Source organism: Candoia aspera, chromosome 4 (assembly GCF_035149785.1).
Source record: "Candoia aspera isolate rCanAsp1 chromosome 4, rCanAsp1.hap2, whole genome shotgun sequence".
Lineage (NCBI taxonomy): Eukaryota > Metazoa > Chordata > Lepidosauria > Squamata > Boidae > Candoia > Candoia aspera.
Genome location: NC_086156.1, coordinates 102,761,390 through 102,781,537, shown reverse-complemented (window position 1 = coordinate 102,781,537; position 20,148 = coordinate 102,761,390). Strand labels below are relative to the sequence as shown.

Genomic DNA, 20,148 nt, shown 5'->3' with positions numbered 1-20,148 from the left:
GCAGCATGACTTGAATTCCAGCTGCTATGAAGCAACAACCTCTCGCTATTTGTGAAAAAAAGTATCTGGTTAGCCACTGCGTGAGACCTAATGCTGGGCTAAGAAGGACATTGGCTTAATTCAGCAGGACTCTTATATTCTTATGCTTAATTTCATTGCAAAACAAACATACTGTTAATCATTCTTAAGCAATATGCTACATACAGGGATTTTAAAAATCACATCATAAAAGATGGCTGCTGAAACAGAGCTAAATTTTCAAGCTGACAAATATTGCTCGTATAGCAAGAACAGTAATATGGATATCTAAAACACAAAGTAATTGGAAGAAGGTGGGATGGGAATTCGGGCTCGCTGTAATAAAATTCAGAGGTCAAGAAAGATGGAAAGCTGATCCGTAATGATTATTCCAAATCCTTACCTGTATGTCTTCAGAGTCCTCTTAGCATCTTGCACAAGAGTTGGTTGTATTTCGGAGCAATCCTGGAAAACAGTATTGTATTAAAAATGGGTCCATCACAGCATGGTAAAGCAGTGAGGAGTGTAAAACTGTGTGGTAAAATAAGAAAGGTCTGTGGAAGGAAGAGTGAGAATGAAGAACTGACATATCATTTGGATGTTCTGGACCATAGCTCTAAAAGCTGAGGACTCTCACCCTAGAAAACTGGTTCTTAACTTGTTGGCTTTTCAAAGAAAATAAAGGAAGGAAGGAAGGAAGGAAGGAAGGAAGGAAGGAAGGAAGGAAGGGAGGGAGGGAGGGAGGGAGGGAGGGAGGGAGGGAGGGATGGATGGATCTGGATACAGTTGCTTCCCAGTTTGTAATTTCTTCCCAGGATAGGAGTGGATGCTTCTTCTCCGAGATGTACACATAAATCACCCCAGTATTTTGAAATGAAAACCTGTTTCCCCAGCCCATCGTTAGGGCTGCATCGCTAGGTTAGCCTCCTTTCTGAGATAAAACCCTGTGTGGCATGGAACATATTTAGACTCTTTCTCTTGAGGTTCACATTCAACAAAGCTCTTCCATTTGACTTTTTGAGAGATTTCACAGATGGGTTAGAAGAGCTACGCAGCATTCTTAACCAGGGTGGCCATCGTGGGATCAGTAATTCTTTGGCCACCACCACTTCAGGATAATACTGCATCCCCATGCTGGCTGGGGAATTCTGGGAGCTGAAGTCCACACATCTTAAAGTTGCCAAGGTTGGGAAACACCGCTGTACAGTATATAACCAAGCATTTATCAACTCTTTTGCTTTCTTGGTTCAGGCTCTGCTCCCTGTATGAGGAGGGGAAGGTTCTCACCTTTACTTTGACGCACAAGCATTTCCCCTTTGCAAAAGGGTCGGGAATCAGGTCCTGTTTGCTGCTGCTCTTTCTTTCTGCACAAAGAGAAGTAAGGCAGAATTATCTTTTCCTTCTTGACAAACAAATCATTTCCTGTCCCGGAGAAAGCGAGCAGTTCCCATTTAGACCCCATCTCCTGCCTTACAGCTACTTTTTCACAGCCCAGGAGTAAAGATCTAAAAGCGTACAGTGTGAGTACAAACCAGGGGAAGGACGCTGAAAGAATAAAACACATGGGAATGAGGGGCAAATCCAGTAGGGCAGCTGGCAGGGTTTAGTATGGATACAAGTAAACAGTGTAGAAGAGTAGAGAGGTGATGAAGTCTACTGGTTCTGATAGCAGATCTTAGAGCCAAAGTCTAAGCTAGACTTTGCTGCTCTCTGTGGAGCAGATAACTTTTTTGCAGGACACCTAAACCTGTTGGCGTCTCTGTTCCTAATAGATTTTAATCAGCTTTTCTGCGGTTATTGTGCAAGTGAACAAACAATTCACACATAGCAGAGAGTGGACATTCAATAGCATTACAGTACCCATCAGTTCTCTGATCAGGTCCCAAGCTATTTTCTTCAAGGCTTCATACAGATGGTCTTTCCAGTCTCCTTTCCAGCCAGGCACCATCTAGCCACTCTCGGGTAAGGCGCTGATTGCCTGGTCAGTGGACCTTCAGAGGCCCTGGCTTTCAGCTGCTGCTACTAAATGCCAGGTCAGCCTTAAGAAAGCCCCCCTCATCTGTGATCTAATCATGGGTATGACGGCTGACCTGGCATGTATTACCAAGACCTGCTTGGGTTCAGAAGGGGGGTCCCCCTCTTGGAAATGTGCCAAGCTGGGTTTCAGTGTGTAGCCCTTTTGGGTAAGGGGGACGCAGAGATTTTTCTACAAGGCTGTGCGGAGTAATTTGCAGAGCATCTGTCAGACAAAGTTGCTTGAATATGTTCCCAGTTAGATGCCAGCTATGGTGCAGGTCCTGCAGAGATGGCTGGGGCACAGTCTTGCCTTGTTATCTGGAAATGGTTTCAACCGGTTGGGCCTGAGGAAGTGGACGGGGCCCTTATGACTGTAAGCTCAGCCACCTGCTCCTTAGAACCATTCCCCTCCTGGCTAGCTAAGGATGCCCAGAGGGTGACGTGCGGGTGGGTTGTAGCAATGGTGAATTCTTCCTCCCCTTTTAGAGAGGCATTGGTTCCACCCCTCCTCAATCATCAGGTTACAATCATTTAATTTTTCAAATAAAAATAATTTTAATGTAATTGTGGGGTTCTATGAATACTGCTGTGGGAGACAACAAACACCTTGGTTGTAGTAGGCTCAGTGTGGCTGAGCCAAGCTTGTACCATTCTATACAAATAACTTTGAAAAAATTGAACCCAAGGTATGAGGTGGAAGAAGAAAGGTGAAGAAAGTCCTTATGAAATAATGTGAGCCACAGAGTCAGCACCTTTCACATTTGGCTTCTACTTCAGCGAATGGGAAGAGATGGGTTTCCCAGACTGGCTCCTGAAGAGAAAATGGGTGAGTGCTTTGTTGCCCATTGTCTATATGTGCAAATAGGTTTTCTCTACCAGGATTCTATGTCATCTTGGAGTTCCTTGGAGTTCTAGGGAGAAATCAGATTGGCATGAAACTGAAGTTCCACTTCAATCTGTTCTAAGATGCATGGGGTCCAAGTGAGAGGATATGGCAATTATACAGTCATGCACGTTGATTCCTAGCTTGGATATCTTAAAGAACTCACCAGCTTTTCCTGAGTGGGTGCTGAAAGGGGGCATGGGATTCGGAACCGAAATGCAAGCACCTGGAAATAAAAAAAGAGGCTACCACGTGAAACCAGCAATAAATGGACAATACACGGAATTTTGTCTGATTTTCTAAAAGATTACGTGTGCATAGATCAGCTCAAAATGAGAAGCTGGAAAATCTGTGGAAGGTGGCGGCAGCAGGTGAACTGCACAAGGAGGCTGGATCTATATGATCAGCCGGATGGACCCCATTGGGTTTCAGCTTGGGATTATACCCGAGGCTCTGGTACCCAGTTCGACTGAGTCCTTGGTCTCCACCTAGCATGAAGCTGTGGTGGCAGCTTTAGATTGGATTGCATCTACGGAGACTCTCTGTGTGTGCAGACTCTGCTGTGCTCCCTGGTTTTTGGAGGGCCTCCATCGGATGACACAATGCTTAGAGCGCTGCTGGAGGAAAGCGAGGAGTGAATCTGACCAGATATAGGTAAGAGCCTCTATTATTGCGGTGATAAGAGAAGCGAAACATGCTTATTTCTCTGCTGTTATTCTTTCCTCTGAGCATTGGCCAGTGGCTCTCTTCAGAGCAACGTGACCTCTCCTAGGGCAGGACAGACCTTGGGAGCATCTGCAGGGTCAGTGTGAGGACTGTTCTTGACACCTGGTGGATAAAATTGCTCAGATTCCTATTGAACGGTGATCATGACACAAGAACTGGCGCAACCTCCCCACACCTGTGGTCCTCCAGGCGCACGGGGCTTCCACGTCCCCGAAGAGCTTGGGCTGCGAACTAAGGTCCAACGCACCGGGGGGAGAAGACCTTGGATCCGCCCAGTTCCCTCTTCCGCTGCCGACACCGCCCGTCCCACGCGCTACCTTTCCCGGTGGCGCTGAGAAGCGTCTTCGCCTGGGGCTTGCAGTTGCTCTCGGACAGCACCGCGGCCGTCACCGCCAGGGCGTAATCCTCGCCGTAGTAACCGACCAGGACCTCGCTCAGATCCAACGCGTCCGCCTTCTCCAGCCACCCTTTGGGGATATTAACGTAGCCGGATTTCACCGAGAATTGGTGGAGCTTCGCCTTGAACTTTCGGAGCTCAGCCTCCGTCAAGTCCTCCAGGGCATCCCCGAGGAGGCAGCGTACGTTCTTCGCCATTGCGCTTCTTCCGCAGAAACTGGAGGCTGAACCTGGGGAGGAAAAAGGCGCAAAGCGGAAAACGTCCGCAAGTGGGAGGACTTGGGAGTCAAGAGCTTCAGCAATGTGGGGATGGGGGTAGCGCATCCATCCTTGCTCTACTTGACCTCTCAGCGGCTTTTGATACCATCAATCTTGTTAACGTTAAAAGACGTATAGTGAATAAAACATTCACTATAAATTAATGTTAGAAATTAAAATCATAGTACAGAACTCTGTTGATGTCACAATGCACTCCAAAGCCCTCTGGAATAATTCAATTGTAACCAGTCTCTAGAAGGCTGTAATTGATAGAGCCAATCTCACCTTTCCCGGGATCCAATGGGAAAGAACTGGACTCACTGCTCGACAACAGCGGGCTTTGAATTCGGCCTCTGTCACTAGCTGGCATCGGGCGCCGAATAGGAGGCTTGGAAGGTGCTGAGCCATACTCAAGTTCAGGTGAAACAGACCGTCCTGAAGGAGTGAAATTATAGGATATTATTAGTTATATTATACTACTATTTCTGACGGTCCTAGAATTACTGGATAGCCACAGTACCTTCACCAGCTCACATTAAAGGTTGGGAGGCAGTTGGGTACAGTGAGTATGCCTTCAATTTTTACTTTGGGGCTCTCCTCAAGAATCGATCTCCCTTTCAATAAGCAGAGTCAATCAGAAAAAAAAATTATTTGTTAAACATTAGATCAAATGCCAAATTTTTAGATTATGTCTTTACTTTGCTCAGCTGTACAGTATACTGTATTGTAATTTATTGTATTATTCCATTTGTATACCTCCCAATCTCACCTTTCCCGGGATCCAATGGGAAAGAACTGGACTCACTGCTCGACAACAGCGGGCTTTGAATTCGGCCTCTGTCACTAGCTGGCATCGGGCGCCGAATAGGAGGCTTGGAAGGTGCTGAGCCATACTCAAGTTCAGGTGAAACAGACCGTCCTGAAGGAGTGAAATTATAGGATATTATTAGTTATATTATACTACTATTTCTGACGGTCCTAGAATTACTGGATAGCCACAGTACCTTCACCAGCTCACATTAAAGGTTGGGAGGCAGTTGGGTACAGTGAGTATGCCTTCAATTGATGGGACGCGGTGGCGCTGCGGGTTAAACCGCTGAGCTGTTGATCGGAAGGTCGGCGGTTCGAAACCGCGCAGCGGGGTGAGCTCCCGTTGTTAATCCCAGCTCCTGCCCACCTAGCAGTTCGAAAACATGCAAATGTGAGTAGATCAATAGGTACCGCTTCGGCGGGAAGGTAACGGCGTTCCGAGTCGTCATGCTGGCCACATGACCCGGAAGTGTCTATGACAACGCCGGCTCCAAGGCTTAGAAACGGAGATGAGCACCGCCCCCTAGAGTCGGACTCGACTGGACTTTACGTCAAGGGAAACCTTTACCTTTACCTTATACCTCCAGCTCTTGCAATTATTGGTAATTCACAGCAATTTTAAAAGGCAATTTAAAAGACCCAGCAGTGTTAAAAGACTTACAGTGAATAAAACATGTTGCTATAAATTAATGTTAAAAATTAAAATCATAGTGCACAGCCCTGTTGATGTCACAATGCACTCCAAAGCCCTCTGGAATAACTCAGTTTTAACCAGTCTCCAGAAGGCTGTTATTGATAGAGCCAATCTCACCTTTTCTGGGATCCAATGGGACAGAACCAGACTCAATTCTCAACAACAGCGGGCTTTGAATTTGGCCCCCATCACTAACTGGTATTGGGACCCTAATACCAAAACTTTCTCGTCTGTGTGGAACACACAGTCCTGAAGGTATCAGAGGATAGGATATTATTAATTATATTATGCTACTATTTCTGACGGTCCTAGAATAACAGGATAGCCCCAGTGCCTTCACCAGCTCACATTAAGGTTGGGAGGGGGTTCCGTGCAGAGTTATGCCTTCAATCTTTACCTTGGGGCTCTCCTGACAATTGATCGCCCTCTCAATAAGCAGAGTCAATCAGAAGGAAAAAAAACCCAATCATGGAATAATCAGACTAAGATTCAGAAAATGACCAGCCAAGCAGCAAAAAAGTAATAACTCACATCACCAGATCTAAGTGGGAGGGTGGTGGCAAGGGAGAAGACTCCCAAGGACCTAGCATACCACAAACATGGCTTGATATCGGACTTTCATCTTATCCATAGTTGTATCTGAACTGCTCTAGAATAAATAAATTTCCACTCTGTACCTGTAAACTTGTCATCATCTTGATCTTCCAGTATTATTCTGCTTGGCATCACAATGCCAAGAACATAAAAATGGCATTTTTCATACATTTCCTCCTCTGTTCCAGGAACGTATCACCATTAAAATTTTAATTAATGTTTCTTTAATTTAAAGGTCCATGGAGGACATGAACAGGAGTCAATGATGCTCTGGCCCACGTGGGCATGTGTGGGCATAAAGCTTAGGCAGCAGTCTTGGTACAGACTGAGGTTACATGGGCCACACCTCATCTAGAGTAAGAGAATCTGGTGTATCTACATTTAATTTATTTTCTTCTCGGTCTTATTCTTCTTGTCCGTTTTCTACCTTAGACTGTGTTTCAATTTTAACAAATTTGGTAGGTAAGCAGAAAAGTTGACCACAGAGACTTTAAAAAAAAAATAATTCTGAATAATTTTCAGTTGATTTGTAAACACTCAGGCATAAATAACAATGTTATTCCACAATTATAATCTGGTGAAATAAAGTCATTCATGTTTTAAAAAGAAATAATTGCAGTAATAATTGTTGGTCATCTCTATTAATTATTTAATTCAATTCATCTGGGGATGAGAATAGGTTTTACGGAAAGTGAGCTGTGACATTTAAAAAAAACCCTTCTTGTGAGAGAGATTACTGCAAACTCACTCCTGGGCATGTTGGTGTATCATCTGGGGACTCCAAAGATGTTTTAAGGTGCAGATACCCAATATTCAAAGTGGGATGCAACAAATGCAAAATATTTAATGGTTATATACATTACATTTTCATATACCAAGAAAATTATTTTTGTTATATTGAATTTACCATTTATTTTGAAAGTCATATTGTAATGATTATATGATATGGATTAGCTTTATGTTAAATCTTAAATCCAACAGCATATAAAGTTTAGGTTTATATTTATTTTACTGGTCTTTTTTTAAAATTTTGGTTCAAACAAGGAACTGGAAATAAGAAACCAACTCTAGTCTATGGATTTTCATGTAGCTTTCATGTATTCTTTTTATTGATTGATTGATTTGATTTGATTTGATTTCTATAGCCGCCCATCTCAGCGAGTGACTCTGGGCAGCTTACAACAATAAAACCATAAAACAATGAAAACAATTACAATTAAAACACTTAAAATATAAAATAAATACAAAATAAATATACAGGGCTGCCAAGTGAGCAATGCATGGATATTAATACAGCCAAGAGACGGGACCATCCACACGCTCGAGGCCCCAGGCCCGGGCACAAAGCCAGGTGTTCACGGCCTTACGAAAGGCCAGCAGGGTCAGGGACATCCTAGTTTCTGGAGGGAGGATGTTCCAGAGGGCAGGCGCTATGGAGGAGAAGGCCCGCCTTCTAGTTCCCGCCAGCTGGGCACCATCATGTATAGTCTCTCCATCCTCAAACAGTCCGTAGGCTCAGACATTATATCCTGGTACTGAACATCATCCCAAGCAATGCCAATCAGACCATCCAGGACTTCGGGTGCCCTAGAGACACGTTGTAGCAGTACATCCTTGTGTTTCTGCACAAAATGATAATCTATGACGAGAGAAGCTAGAGCCACTCAATCGTTCATTTAGCTGCACTTGATAGGGGAGGCAGGTTCATCTTTTGCTCCTGCAAGTTTTGCTGTTAGGCAAAATACTAGCCTAGCTAGTATTGTCCCACACATTCACCCCACCGACACAGTAACAAAATACAGTACATGCCTTGACTGCACCCCTTTCTGGGGAGGCGGGGGAGTGCAGCCTCTTCCAGGACACACCGGAATTAAAGTGGTCCTTCTTCTGTGCAACATGATCCTCTACAAGGAGAAAAGCCCAAATCGTTGATTGCCATCCTGATGGGCCCTCAAGAATTCAAACAGTTACTTAGCTGTGCTATGTAGGAGGGACACGTTCAAATCAAACATGATTTTAAAGGGGTCTCTCTCCAACTTATACCCCTGTGACTGGCACACATTTTTGCTTTTGGATAGACTAAAAAAGCACCAGGCTACTGTGCGTTTTAGTCCTGCGTTAGGCATAAAGCTAGGCCAATCCCCCACCCCCAAGATGGCGACGAAGCCGTAGCCTCCGTAATGGGCTCTTCCATTCATACTTTTTAAATCATACCTATTACCACGGTCAACATGGGAAAACGAAAGAAGCGACAGAGAACGCCGTCTGGAACACAACTATCAGCCAAGCCATTAAAACAGCAGAAGGTTGATAGATTTATTACAAGCAAGCAAGTCTCCCTTGTAAGTACCATTCCCCTGCTTTATCTAACAGACAGATACGACCTGCTTGAGTGGGATTTGCAGGCTGAGATCGAAAGCCAGCAACTTCTAGACCTTTCCTCATCACTGATAGAGGATGCTTCCTCTCCACAGGCAGTTGCTGTTAGCTCAGCCGCTGAACGATTTATACAGGAGGGAGACATGGATTCTAACCCTAAATCCCCGAAAGAACAAAATGCACTGGGCTTTATAACTAGGCATAGCCTACTGACTGCACAGACCGTTCTCTCGATTTTTGACTTGCTGACTACGATTAAGGATGAAGTTGACTCCCTAAAAGAATCCTTCACGAAATTTACTGAGGGCCAGCCTAATCATATTATTTACCCTACCAAATTAAATGACTGTGCTTTACATGCAGCCAACAGAGGAAAGGAAGAATTTATCTCCAAATCCATGCCCTTGAGAGGGAGTGCCAGCAGGGGGAAGGAAAAGATAAGCAGCTCCACAGAGAAAGGAGTGAAGGATGAAAAGTATCCATTAAGAAAATGTCTTCTACAAACTAATAAGATAACTTTGCAATTCTTAAACAACAGAACAAACAGAGGCAGATGGGGATCAAAAAAAGCCACTATTCAGTCCTTAAGTCAGCTTTTACACTGTGAAAGGAAATCTATGGACTTACAAAAGGTAGAATGGCTTCCATCCAGAGGCAATTATAGTTGAGTCCTGCTGACATTTGGACAGTCTGTGGTACCCAGCATGCTCTTCAAAATGAAACCTTTTTTGAGCACATTTTCAATCTTTACAGTCCGTGTTTTTCACTTTGAAGAAGTTAGATCACTTGTGGCTCAGCGCAGCCAAGAGGGTACTGGCGCTTTAAAATACAATAGTAAAACCCCCCAGACGATTCCAAGGACTTTTCAGCAGCAGAGCCTCTGCCAAAGAAACGTTCAAGCACACAACTAGCCCACCCTACAACTACACAGCTGGCAAACGATTCTCTTGAAGAAAGCCTGATCAACTCCTTCGGTGCTCCGTTAGACTCAAGGCAGGCCGATATCCTTCAGAGATCAGATGTTCTGAGAGAAGCCTTAATGACAACTTGTCAAGCAGCCAAGCCGTTAATAAATTTTGCCCTACGAAATATTCAGGACGATAATCCTAATTTGAAGCAACAATGTGAAGGTAATCCTGAAAAAGAGCAATTTCTTGGCTCTCCCACAGCTGCTATAAAAAAATCAAGAGCTATAAAAATTCTGAGGCAGCGTCTGATTTGGTGGATCTCTCTGCTTCCAATTCATGTCCTAATAGCCCTCTGAATTTACGAGAAGCTTCAAAATCAAAAATTCTTGGAGTTGCACAGGTTCATGCGGACTGGGCCTCCTCATCTCCACCTCTCCAAGAGTAGTCCCTAAATCTATACCCTCATTGAGGCAAACGGCCTTGGCTTTTTTGCTTGACCGGTGTTCTGCCACTCCGCTAATTATCGATGTCCCAAGCTGTTTGTTATAGTGACTCCCATCCACCTGTCCACACCCTTTGTAATATGCAGGCTGTATCATTTCACATATTGTTCATTTGGTGCCCTGATGCCATTCTGTGCCTGGAAGTAGATGATAATAGATGTGGATTTTGAGTTGGGGCTGACAGAGGCAGTAAGAGCTTTAGTACCCTTGGATCCAGGATGCCCACAGGGGTTGGTGAAGTCACTGTGCTTTCTTTGTGGAGTGTCGTTCTGTCACCCAGGTGTGCAGAGAAACAATCGTGTTTCGCCCACAGAGAATACATTTTATAGAACTCATTGGGGTTGCATACAATTCACCTAAACCAATATTGTCTGAGTTTAATATTCATCTTATCATATATCTCTATTACATTTTATTGTATACTATTTTACCTTATCTTTTATTCTCATTTTACCCTATCTTACTATATTCTATCTATTTTATCTCATTCTAGCCTATTTTATCCCATTGTATTGTATCTTACCTTATTCTGTCTTATTGTATTTTACTGCAGTTGATGTTTTGATATGGTCAAATAGACTAATCTATAAAGTATAATCTATCCAGCATAAAGCTAGTGGGTGACTTTTGGCCAGTCACTCTATCTCAGCCCCAGAAAGAAAGCAATGGCAAGTCACTTCTGAAAATGTAGTCAAGAAGACTGCAGGGTCTTGTCCAGGCAGTTGCCAAGAGTCAAGACCGACTTGAAGGCACAGCATTTATTTATTTAAGCTCAGCTTATCAACACAGTGTGGTCTAGTCTTCTATTCTTGCAAGGCCAGCAGGACACCACTTTCCTCTTGAGGTATTTGAACATTTAGTGTCATGATCGCCAATGCGATGTTTGCGACATTGTAACGGCTCGCATGACAAAGCGCGGATGCGTGTCAATGACTGGAGAGGTGTGGGCGATAAACCAGACAAAGAAGATAATGGGATTGGGAGATCTATTGAACAACAAGGTCTCATCGCCTGGTAATCGACCATTGACAACATTGTCAAGGAAATGATCAGGGCGAGGTTCGGAAGGGCGCATCCGGGCTTTCGAGGAATATTGAGGTCTAATCGCCTGGTAATGGACCATTACCTCGCAGGAAGATAAACAGGGCGATGCCCGGGGCGAATGGGGCTGGACGACCTCTCACCTATCAAGTCTTGATGATCTGTCACTCCGTGGAACTCGTAGGGCACATCCGGGGAGTGTGGGGGTGGAGCGCTGTTTGGCGCAAGGCTATTTAATTCAACTTTTGGCGCGCCTCCCTCACTCTCAGCTTTTTACTGGTGTGCATTCTATTCTAAATAAAAGCCAGAGCTTAAACTTGATTTAGAGTCTGAGTCTTTTATTTAGTCTTAGGCATTCCTTACATTTAGCTTCTTCTGAATCCCACCTTTCCCATGAAAGAACTAAGGATATTAGTGGACCTCTTTGAGCACCAAGACAACTTCTTACGTGGGCCCCCAATGTTGAGACAATTCAAGCACCACACTTCCCAGGCCACCAGAACTGAGGGAGGGTGGGAGAAAGCAAAGAAGAAGTACACTGAGCTGCTTCTTCCTCACCGTGGCTCCCACAGGGAGCCAGGGTCATCTGTGGTGGTGAGGGGGGTACTGAAGATGGCAACTGCAACCACATGATCAAAGCCCCCCTTTTCTTTACACGTGGGTGCACCTCCAAAGAAGAGGGAAAGCATGGCAGCCCCAAAGAGGCTGAAATAGGGAACTTCCTTCCCATCCAGTCTTTTTTTCATCTCTCTCTATTTGTGACCTCCCCAGCCCTCTGATCCCTTCTACTCCTTCTCCCCAACAGTGCATGATTCTAAAATTACCTACCCTGCCTTTCCAAATCTTCTTCCAACCCTTCCAGGTCCAAGTGATGTAACTTTTCTTCCAGTCTAGAAATACTAGGTCTCCAGATTCCTGGGCTAGGTGGCATACCTCTCCGATATATTTCAACTTCAAAGCACCGTTGTCCAATAATCGATCCTCTGTGAGAGAAAAAATTGGGTGGGCAGAAAATAAGTAGAAAGTTTATTAGCTGAAATCTTGTGGCCCAGCGGCCCAGGGACCCCATACCAAATGGTCCCCCCACTTATTTTTCAGAGGATCCAGGAGCTCTGGTTCATGGCACAGCTTCCTTCAACCCCCAACACCCCATTTGTCATGCATGAGAAATGAGAGGTTTTGGCTCCCACGTTCCCCAAGCTGGGCACTGCCATACTTCGAAGAACACCAGGAATAGATACTGACTGTGGAGACTCCAGGGTGATGGTGGTTAAAATGGGACGCCGGTTCATGCCAACAAAACAGCTTGTTGAACACATGTACTTGTACCAAACAATGCTGCTTTTACGGGACTCCTGCAGAGGAAAGAGAAAATTACACATCAGCCTCCCCCCACTAAAGAGGGAAGCTTCAGATAGGCTTAGGTGGCCGTAGCAAAAAGTTAGGTGTGGACAGCAAAACATAGACCTTAACTGCAACCTGTGAGAGAATGTAACCAATTTGAAGATTAATATGTCTTTTGGCATGGAGCTCCCGAGCACAGTCAGAGCGTAAACTGTAGTAGCAAATATTCAGCTAGTGAGTAGGCTTCAAGAGGAAGCAGTTTCTTTGTTGTCTTAGGCCGGTGTTTCTTAAACGTTTTGTTCTCAGGAGCCCTTCCCACATTTAACATGATGGAGGACCCCAAAAGAGCTTTTGTCTGTGTGGGTTATATTTATCGTTATTTATCCTATTAAATTGTCCACACAGTCAAAGGCTTTAGAATAGTCAATAAAACAGAAATAGATGTTTTTCTGAAACTCCCTGGCTTTTTCCATTATCCAGCGAATATTGGCAATTTGGTCTCTAGTTCCTCTGCCTTTTCTAAACCCAGCTTGTACATCTGGCAATTCTCACTCCATGAACTGCTGAAGTCTACCTTGCAGGATCTTGAGCATTACCTTACTGGCATGTGAAATGAGTGCCACTGTTCGATAGTTTGAACATTCTTTAGTGTTTCCCTTTTTTGGTATGGGGATATAAGTTGATTTTTTCCAATCTGATGGCCATTCTTGTGTTTTCCAAATTTGCTGGCATATAGCATGCATTACCTTGACAGCATCATCTTGCAAGATTTTGAACAGTTCAGCTGGGATGCCGTCGTCTCCTGCTGCCTTGTTATTAGCAATGCTTCTTAAGGCCCATTCAACCTCACTCTTCAGGATGTCTGGCTCTAGCTCCCTGACCACACCGTCAAAGCTATCCCCGATATTGTTATCTTTCCTATACAAGTCTTCTGTATATTCTTGCCACCTCTTCTTGATCTCTTCTTCTTCTGTTAGGTCCTTGCCATCTTTGTTTTTGATCATACCCATTTTGATCATATTACATTTTGGCCTGGAATTTACCTCCAATGTTTCTAATTTTCTGGAAGAGGTCTCTTGTCCTTCCTATTCTATTGTCTTCTTCCACTTCCGCGCATTGCTTGTTTAAAAATAATTCCTTATCTCTTCTGGCTAACCTCTGGAATTTTGCATTTAATTGGGCATATCTCCCCCTATCGCTGTTGCCTTTTGCTTTCCTTCTTTCTTGGGCTACTTCTAGTGTCTCAGCAGACAGCCATTTTGCCTTCTTGGTTTTCTCTTTCTTTGGGATGTATTTTGTTGCCACCTTCTGAACAATGCTGCGAGCTTCTGTCCAGAGTTCTTCCGGGACCCTGTCTACTAAGTCCAGTCCCTTAAATCTATTCTTCACCTCCACTGCATATTCCTTAGGAATATTAGTGAGCTCATATCTAGCTGACCTGTGGGTCTTCCCTAATCTCTTTAGTCTGATCCTAAATTGTGCAAGAAAAAGTTCGTGATCTGAACTACAGTCAGCTCCAGATCTTGTTTTTACCGACTGTACAGATGTCCGCCACCTTTGGCTGCAAAGGATGTAGTCAAATCTGATTTCGGTGTTGTCCATCTGGTGAAGTCCATGTATACAGCCGTCTCTTAGGTTGTTGGAAGAGAGTGTTTGTTATGCAGAGTGAATTGTCTTGGCAAAATTCTATCAGCCTATGTCCTGCTTCGTTTTGTTCTCCCAGATCATACTTACCTGTAATTCGAGGTGTCATTTGACTGCCCACCTTAGCATTCCAGTCTCCCGTGATGAAAATAACATCACTTTTAGGCGTGTTGTCCAGTAGGTGCTGCAGATCCTCATAGAACTGCTCTACTTCAGCTTCTTCAGCATCTGTGGTTGGGGCGTATATTTGGATCACTGTGATGTTAGATGGCTTGCCCTGAATTCAAATTGAGATCATTCTGTCGTTTTTTGGATTGTATCCAAGCACTGCTTTAGCCACTTTACTATTAATTATGAAGGCTACTCCATTTCCTCTGTGGTCCTCTTGTCCACAGTAGTAGATCTGGTGGTCATTTGATGTGAAGTGGCCCATTCCAGTCCATTTCAGTTCACTGACGCCCAAAATGTCTATCATTAATCTTGACATCTCACCAATAACCACATCCAATTTGCCCTGGCTCATAGATCTTACATTCCAGGTTCCAATGATGTGTTGATCCTTAGAACATCGGATTCGCCGTTCACCACCAGCACCGTCGGCTGCTAGCCTGTCATGCGCTGCCTACCTCTGAATAACATTCAGACGCTGGTTTGCAAAGCAGGTTCTGGTTTATTTCAGGTTAGGTACAACGTTGGTAGAAAAAAGCTGAGAGTGACAGGAGCGCGCCGGTGCGGGGTTTAAATACCCCGCGCCGGTCAGCGCCCCCTCGCTCACGGTCACGTCACCCCCCTTTGTCCCATGCGTTGCCCTGCCATTGGTTGAGGGTTTCCAGGATCGCCCATCCTCAGGTTTCCATTCTTCTGCTGATTGCTTTCAGCTGGGCGATCCCCGTTGTATTGTCGCTGATGGCTTGGGTGGCTCCGTGATTAGTTTAGCTATTGTTTGTTAGCCGTTAGTCGTTGTGGGTTGATGGCTACTTAACTTGTGCCCCTTCACTTATTTCCTTGTCATTGTCATGAGTGCCATTGCGCTGATGACTTTAGCTCAACGGCACTCATGACATAGCCGTCCTTTCGGCTTTGAGCTAGCTGCGTCATCACGTCTGGGGCTAGTTGAACTCATCCTCTGTTCCTCCCCAGTAGCATTTTGACCATCTTCCGACCTGGGGGTCTCATCTTCCGATGGTATACCGACATATCTCTGGTTGTACTGATCCATTTAGTTTTCACGGCAAGAATACTGGGGTGGGTTGCCATTACCTTCCCCAGGGATCACATTCAGTCTGACCTCTCTGTCATGACCTTCCCGTCTTGGGTGGCCCTTCACGGTTTAGCTCATGGCATCACTGAGGTGCTCAAGCTCCAGCACCACGACAAGGTAACGATCCTTTGCTGAAGACTCCAGAGATAGAAGACATATTATTTGATTGTATAAGGAAGAGAGAGATCAGTATCTCAGATTGCACATTAGACGAACGGCCTCTTGAGATCCTTATATTAAAACAACATATTTCATGTGCAGACAGAATCCAAAATTTACATATAATACAGCCCTTTATTTGAATAAAAAGGTTCAGTTGAGATTTGCATATGTGAGCCTGATTGGGGTAAACTGTAGGGGTGATTCAGAAATATGATTTGTATTTTTATTCTTTTTCTTATCTAATTTGTTTCTTTTATTCTAATTTTACATACGGTCTTATTGATGTATTATGTTTTATTGTTTTATATCCTGTACTTTGATATGGCCTAATGGATAATCAATAATAAACTATACTATCTGAATCAAATCTCCAAATATTAATTTTGCATAGTTTGGGGAAAAAGAACTGTGAGCTGAAGATTGGAATGATCAGGCACCCAAAAGCATATGGCTTTGTTTAAAGAATAGAAAGAACCAAGTAAACTTTTTATAAACAATTATAAACAATTCTCGGGGGCCCAAACGGTCTTTCAAAATTTTCCAGTGTGTGCAACCTAATCCCTGGTTGGATTAAAATCTGGGAATACTGTAAGCAATAAAGTTGTGGAGTCCTTGGTGCTCTCTGAGCTTGGTTGTTTGCGTGCAGACATTTCATTACCCAACTAGGTAATATCATCAGGGTGAGGGAATGCGGGGTTTACTTCCTGTTTTATGCATAGTAGCTTGCCCTGCCCATTTTAGGGTGTGTGTGGTTTTCTCCTTGGAAGTTCCTTGAGGCTCCTTCCAATGAAAGAGAGGTAGTTCCTCTCTTCTATTGGAAGCAATGAAGTTGTTGCAAAATGTCTGTAATAAGCTGTAGGAGTCTATTTCGTTGAGAAAATCAGACTCCCATGAGGCAGTATGAGAACAAAGGAAGAGGTAAACCATTGCTGTAGGTGGAAAAGAGGCAGGATGAGGTTAGAGTTCATGGCTGGGGCTTTCTCCCCTATGGAGTAAAAGGCAGAAAGGGAATAAATTGAAACAATTACTTAAGGAAGGAGAGTATAACACTCTATCAGTGCTAAATGTATTTTCTGTATTAACCATTTTGCTTTGGACTTTGAATACTGATGGTAAATTTGTTGACTGTTGGCAACCAAGAGGTCAGTTTTTGTTATTTTTATTGGATTTCCCAGATGGGGGTGGAGCTGACGGGTAGAAATTAAATGCATTGGAGCTCCCGAAAGCTGGATGGAGGTATGGTGCCAGGTGCAGGAGCTGGGAAGGACTCAGTGGAACTTTTGCAAAACCCAGTTCCCAAAGCAGAATAGTCCCAGTTTTAATGGATGTACTGCATGTGGACAAGACATTAGTTGGATAATTTTCTTGAATTACTTCAGGGGTAAGATAATTTTTCCAGTAAGTTCTCAACAGCAGGGCTCCCAGTTAGTGGTAATAATAAGATTCCTATCTTTTAAAAAAAAAGCCCAACGGGATGAACTCCCCCATATCTGCTGTAGGAACTTGACAGAAGGCGTGGAAGCCATTGAGGCTTCAAAAGACTGGTGGAGAGGCAATTGACCAATGAAAGCCAGGCATTCACACATACCCTTTTACTACTTTGTAACTAACTAAGTAGGGACGCGGTGGCGCTGCGGGTTAAACCGCTGAGCTGCCGATCAGAAGGTCGGCGGTTCGAAACCGCGCAGCAGGGTGAGCTCCTGTTGCTAGTCCCAGCTCCTGCTCACCTAGCAGTTCGAAAACATGCCAATGTGAGTAGATCAATAGGTACCGCTTCGGCGGGAAGGTAACGGCGTTCCGAGTCGTCATGCTGGCCACATGACCCGGAAGTGTCTATGACAACGCCGGCTCCAAGGCTTAGAAACGGAGATGAGCACCGCCCCCTAGAGTCGGATTCGACTGGACTTTACGTCAAGGGAAACCTTTACCTTTACCTAACTAACTAAGTAAAGAAGATTGTGTTTCATCCATAAGAAGTTCACCAACCTTTTCTTCCCTCTAAAGCAAAGGCTCTTTCATGAAACCAAATGAGATCAAGAGGGGGGGAAATATAGAAGAAATTCTTGCCCAGCAGCCATCTTAAATAATGAACTTCGGAGGGGAACTTCTCTCAAACTCTTTTCCTCCTTCACCCTACAACTGCGAGTACCTGAAAAGGAACAGTAACACTGCATCGCTTGGTCTCTGAGTCAGAAAAATACTGGGCTCGGTTATTCCATTCCACCTGGATTAGGTGCTCCGGATGGGCCACATCTGTCAGAAGACAAAGTTGGGAGGAAGAGAAGAGAAAGTGATTGGTTTAGAGTGGGGACTTGGAGGACCTCATTCTGTTCCAAGCTCATCTGGAAACATCTCCCCAGCTATGATTCTGCCCTGGAATTCACAGATGCATAATAAAAATCGGCTTCCAGCCCTGGAAGGATGGGCGTTTGTATCATGAGGAATTGCCCCTAAGCCGACTGGTAGCTGGGGTTAAATAAAGAAGTTGCTCTGGACTGCCAGCATGCAGATGGATGATACTGTATTTCCCCCTGTCTACATGAAGGTTAAGATTAAGTGATCAAACACTTTGCTTTTATACATGATTACAGCAGCAAGACTTTTATATGCACAGAGATGGAAAGATCCACAAATACCTACAGGGGAGGACTGGATTATAAAACTGATGGAGCTGGACAAATGGCCAAGTTAACAGTGCTGATAAGAGAAAATACTGTTTCTGGATTTCTTTCTACTTGGCAACCACTTTTAGACTACTTGCTTGTGTCAGAAAAAAATGAAGTTTTGATTTTGGGTTTTAATGATTAAATGGTTTCATTTGATAGAAATAATGTTACTAAGGTTCAACTAATGGTAAGAGATTATATTTGTAAATGTATTCATATCTGTACTGGAGAAGGTCGGAAGTCACTTTCTGCTTCTATTTTGCACTTTTATACTTTTTCTTTTTTTCTTTAGTTCTGTATTTTAGCTTTTCTATATTCTATATTTTGTATTTTAACTATACCCTGAAAAATTATAAAGCTCTTAAAAAAAAGTTAAGTGATCAAACACCATGATGTTATTCTCAAGAGAAGGTCAATTCTCAGTGCCTGTATTCCAAACATTGCCTGTATTCATTAAAAACTGAATATATTAGACAAAACTGCAAAAAGAATGTTTTCGGAGAAACATGCAGAAAACCAGCATATGTTTCAGCAAACACTTTGAAAATCCTTCCCAAGTGCAATGAACCCAAAGGGACAAATTTGTAAAAATGAGAAATTGACAGATTCAATGATCACTTTCTAAAGGGGCTGCTGTAGGAGAAAACTTTCTCCCAAATTTTGGGATCAAAATGGAAGCAGTAGGTTTCCAGGCTCAAACCATCTCAACCTCCAGTTTAAGGAACGAAAAGTTCTGTTCTGGATGTCCTTTTGCGAAACTGCCTAAGCTGCATCCTATTTCCAAGCAGTCCAATGATTAAGCACATCATTTAGCCAAAACTCACCACCTCTGTCTCTTAGCAGTTGCTCATGAAGTGGGCAGCATCTCACTACCTCTGCTGCATCCTTGGGGTGCCTGAACACAGCCATGGCACGGATGATGGAGCCAGAAGGCAGTGGATGGGACACACGCATGAGGACTGGGAAGGCGATGCATCGGCGACAGTACACTGTGTTGAGTTTTTCTGAGAACTGAGTTGAGGGACAGGAGGTAAGAGAGAAAGAAGAGGAAGGTTAGTCTTATTGTAAGAGGCCAACCAGACAGATCTTCCTTGCTTCTGTGACAATCCAGCACCCTTGTCTTCTGAGTGTAGAACTAGCAGCCTGTTAGCCCTGTGAGGTAGTCCAGACAATAAGCACAACCGGGAGTACTAGCTCTATCTTTATTGTTCGGTTACATTCAATAGAACCTTGCACGACTGAAAGTGTGTTTCCCCTCCTTTACTTTTACTCTCCAGAAAACGACAGAGGGTGCCTTCTGAAACATTTCCCATGCCATCCCCCCTCCTGTGGGCTGAGACATCTTTTACCATCGGGTTGTCTACAGTAGTCTGCGGCTCTCCTCCTGTCTCCCAAGGTCATTCCCACAGACCATTACACAGCCAGATCCCTACACCTCTCTCTCCTCCCCAAAATCTTTACCAACCCCTTTCCTCCACAGTCTTCAAAGAGAGGATGACACAAATCAAACATGCTATGGACTAGCTTGTTGCCAAAGGATGCTGGACTGATTTCAGGGGTGCAGGCTCCCACCTCCTAATGGTCACCAGCCAGCAACAAACCATCTGCCAGTCACTGCAGTGCCTAACTGGCAGGTGGTTTTGACCAATGGCTAGACCTGACAGCTGCTCAGCGGGCTTGTGCAGATGCAGAGTTTTGAAAGAATTCAAAGCCTGCTGTCTCCAACATCACCCGCACAAGCCTAGCCTGCTTTCAAAACTTGCCAGCCAGCATCGCACGCCCACTGAACAGTTGATCAATGGGCTTGGGAAGATGCTGGATTGGTCAGGAAGCTTGACTCACATG

At 44.2% G+C, this 20,148-nt stretch overlaps 1 protein-coding gene and 1 long non-coding RNA gene across 2 annotated transcripts; both read right to left on the bottom strand.

The window, feature by feature from the left end:
• Positions 1-420: 420 nt before the first annotated feature.
• On the bottom strand, positions 421-4,088 carry LOC134495775 (uncharacterized). Its single transcript, XR_010067843.1, has 4 exons — positions 3,961-4,088; positions 3,084-3,143; positions 1,306-1,382; positions 421-483 (listed from the first exon to the last, which is right to left on the bottom strand). It is a non-coding gene; the product is annotated as an uncharacterized LOC134495775 (long non-coding RNA).
• A 90-nt stretch (positions 4,089-4,178) lies between these two features.
• LOC134496784 (cellular tumor antigen p53-like) lies at positions 4,179-19,468 on the bottom strand. The gene is made up of 6 exons (XM_063302496.1): positions 19,128-19,468; positions 17,787-17,890; positions 12,472-12,581; positions 12,055-12,209; positions 11,785-11,893; positions 4,179-4,269 (listed from the first exon to the last, which is right to left on the bottom strand). Exons 1-6 carry the CDS (start codon positions 19,255-19,257, stop codon positions 4,179-4,181), a joined length of 699 nt encoding a protein of 232 aa, XP_063158566.1. The 5' UTR covers positions 19,258-19,468.
• Between the last annotated feature and the right edge of the window lie 680 nt (positions 19,469-20,148).

What these genes read in the sequence shown, in the direction of transcription:
- LOC134496784 (XM_063302496.1), bottom strand. Translation starts at nt 19,257, where the DNA reads ATGCGTGTGTCCCATCCACTGCCTTCTGGCTCCATCATCCGTGCCATG. An exon ending in ACTGCTAAGAGACAGAGGTG is followed by an intron (nt 17,891 to 19,127) that starts GTGAGTTTTGGC and finishes GTCTTCTGACAG; the next exon opens with ATGTGGCCCATCCGGAGCAC. An exon ending in GGCTCCCTGTGGGAGCCACG is followed by an intron (nt 4,270 to 11,784) that starts GTGAGGAAGAAG and finishes TTTCCTCCCCAG; the next exon opens with GTTCAGCCTCCAGTTTCTGC.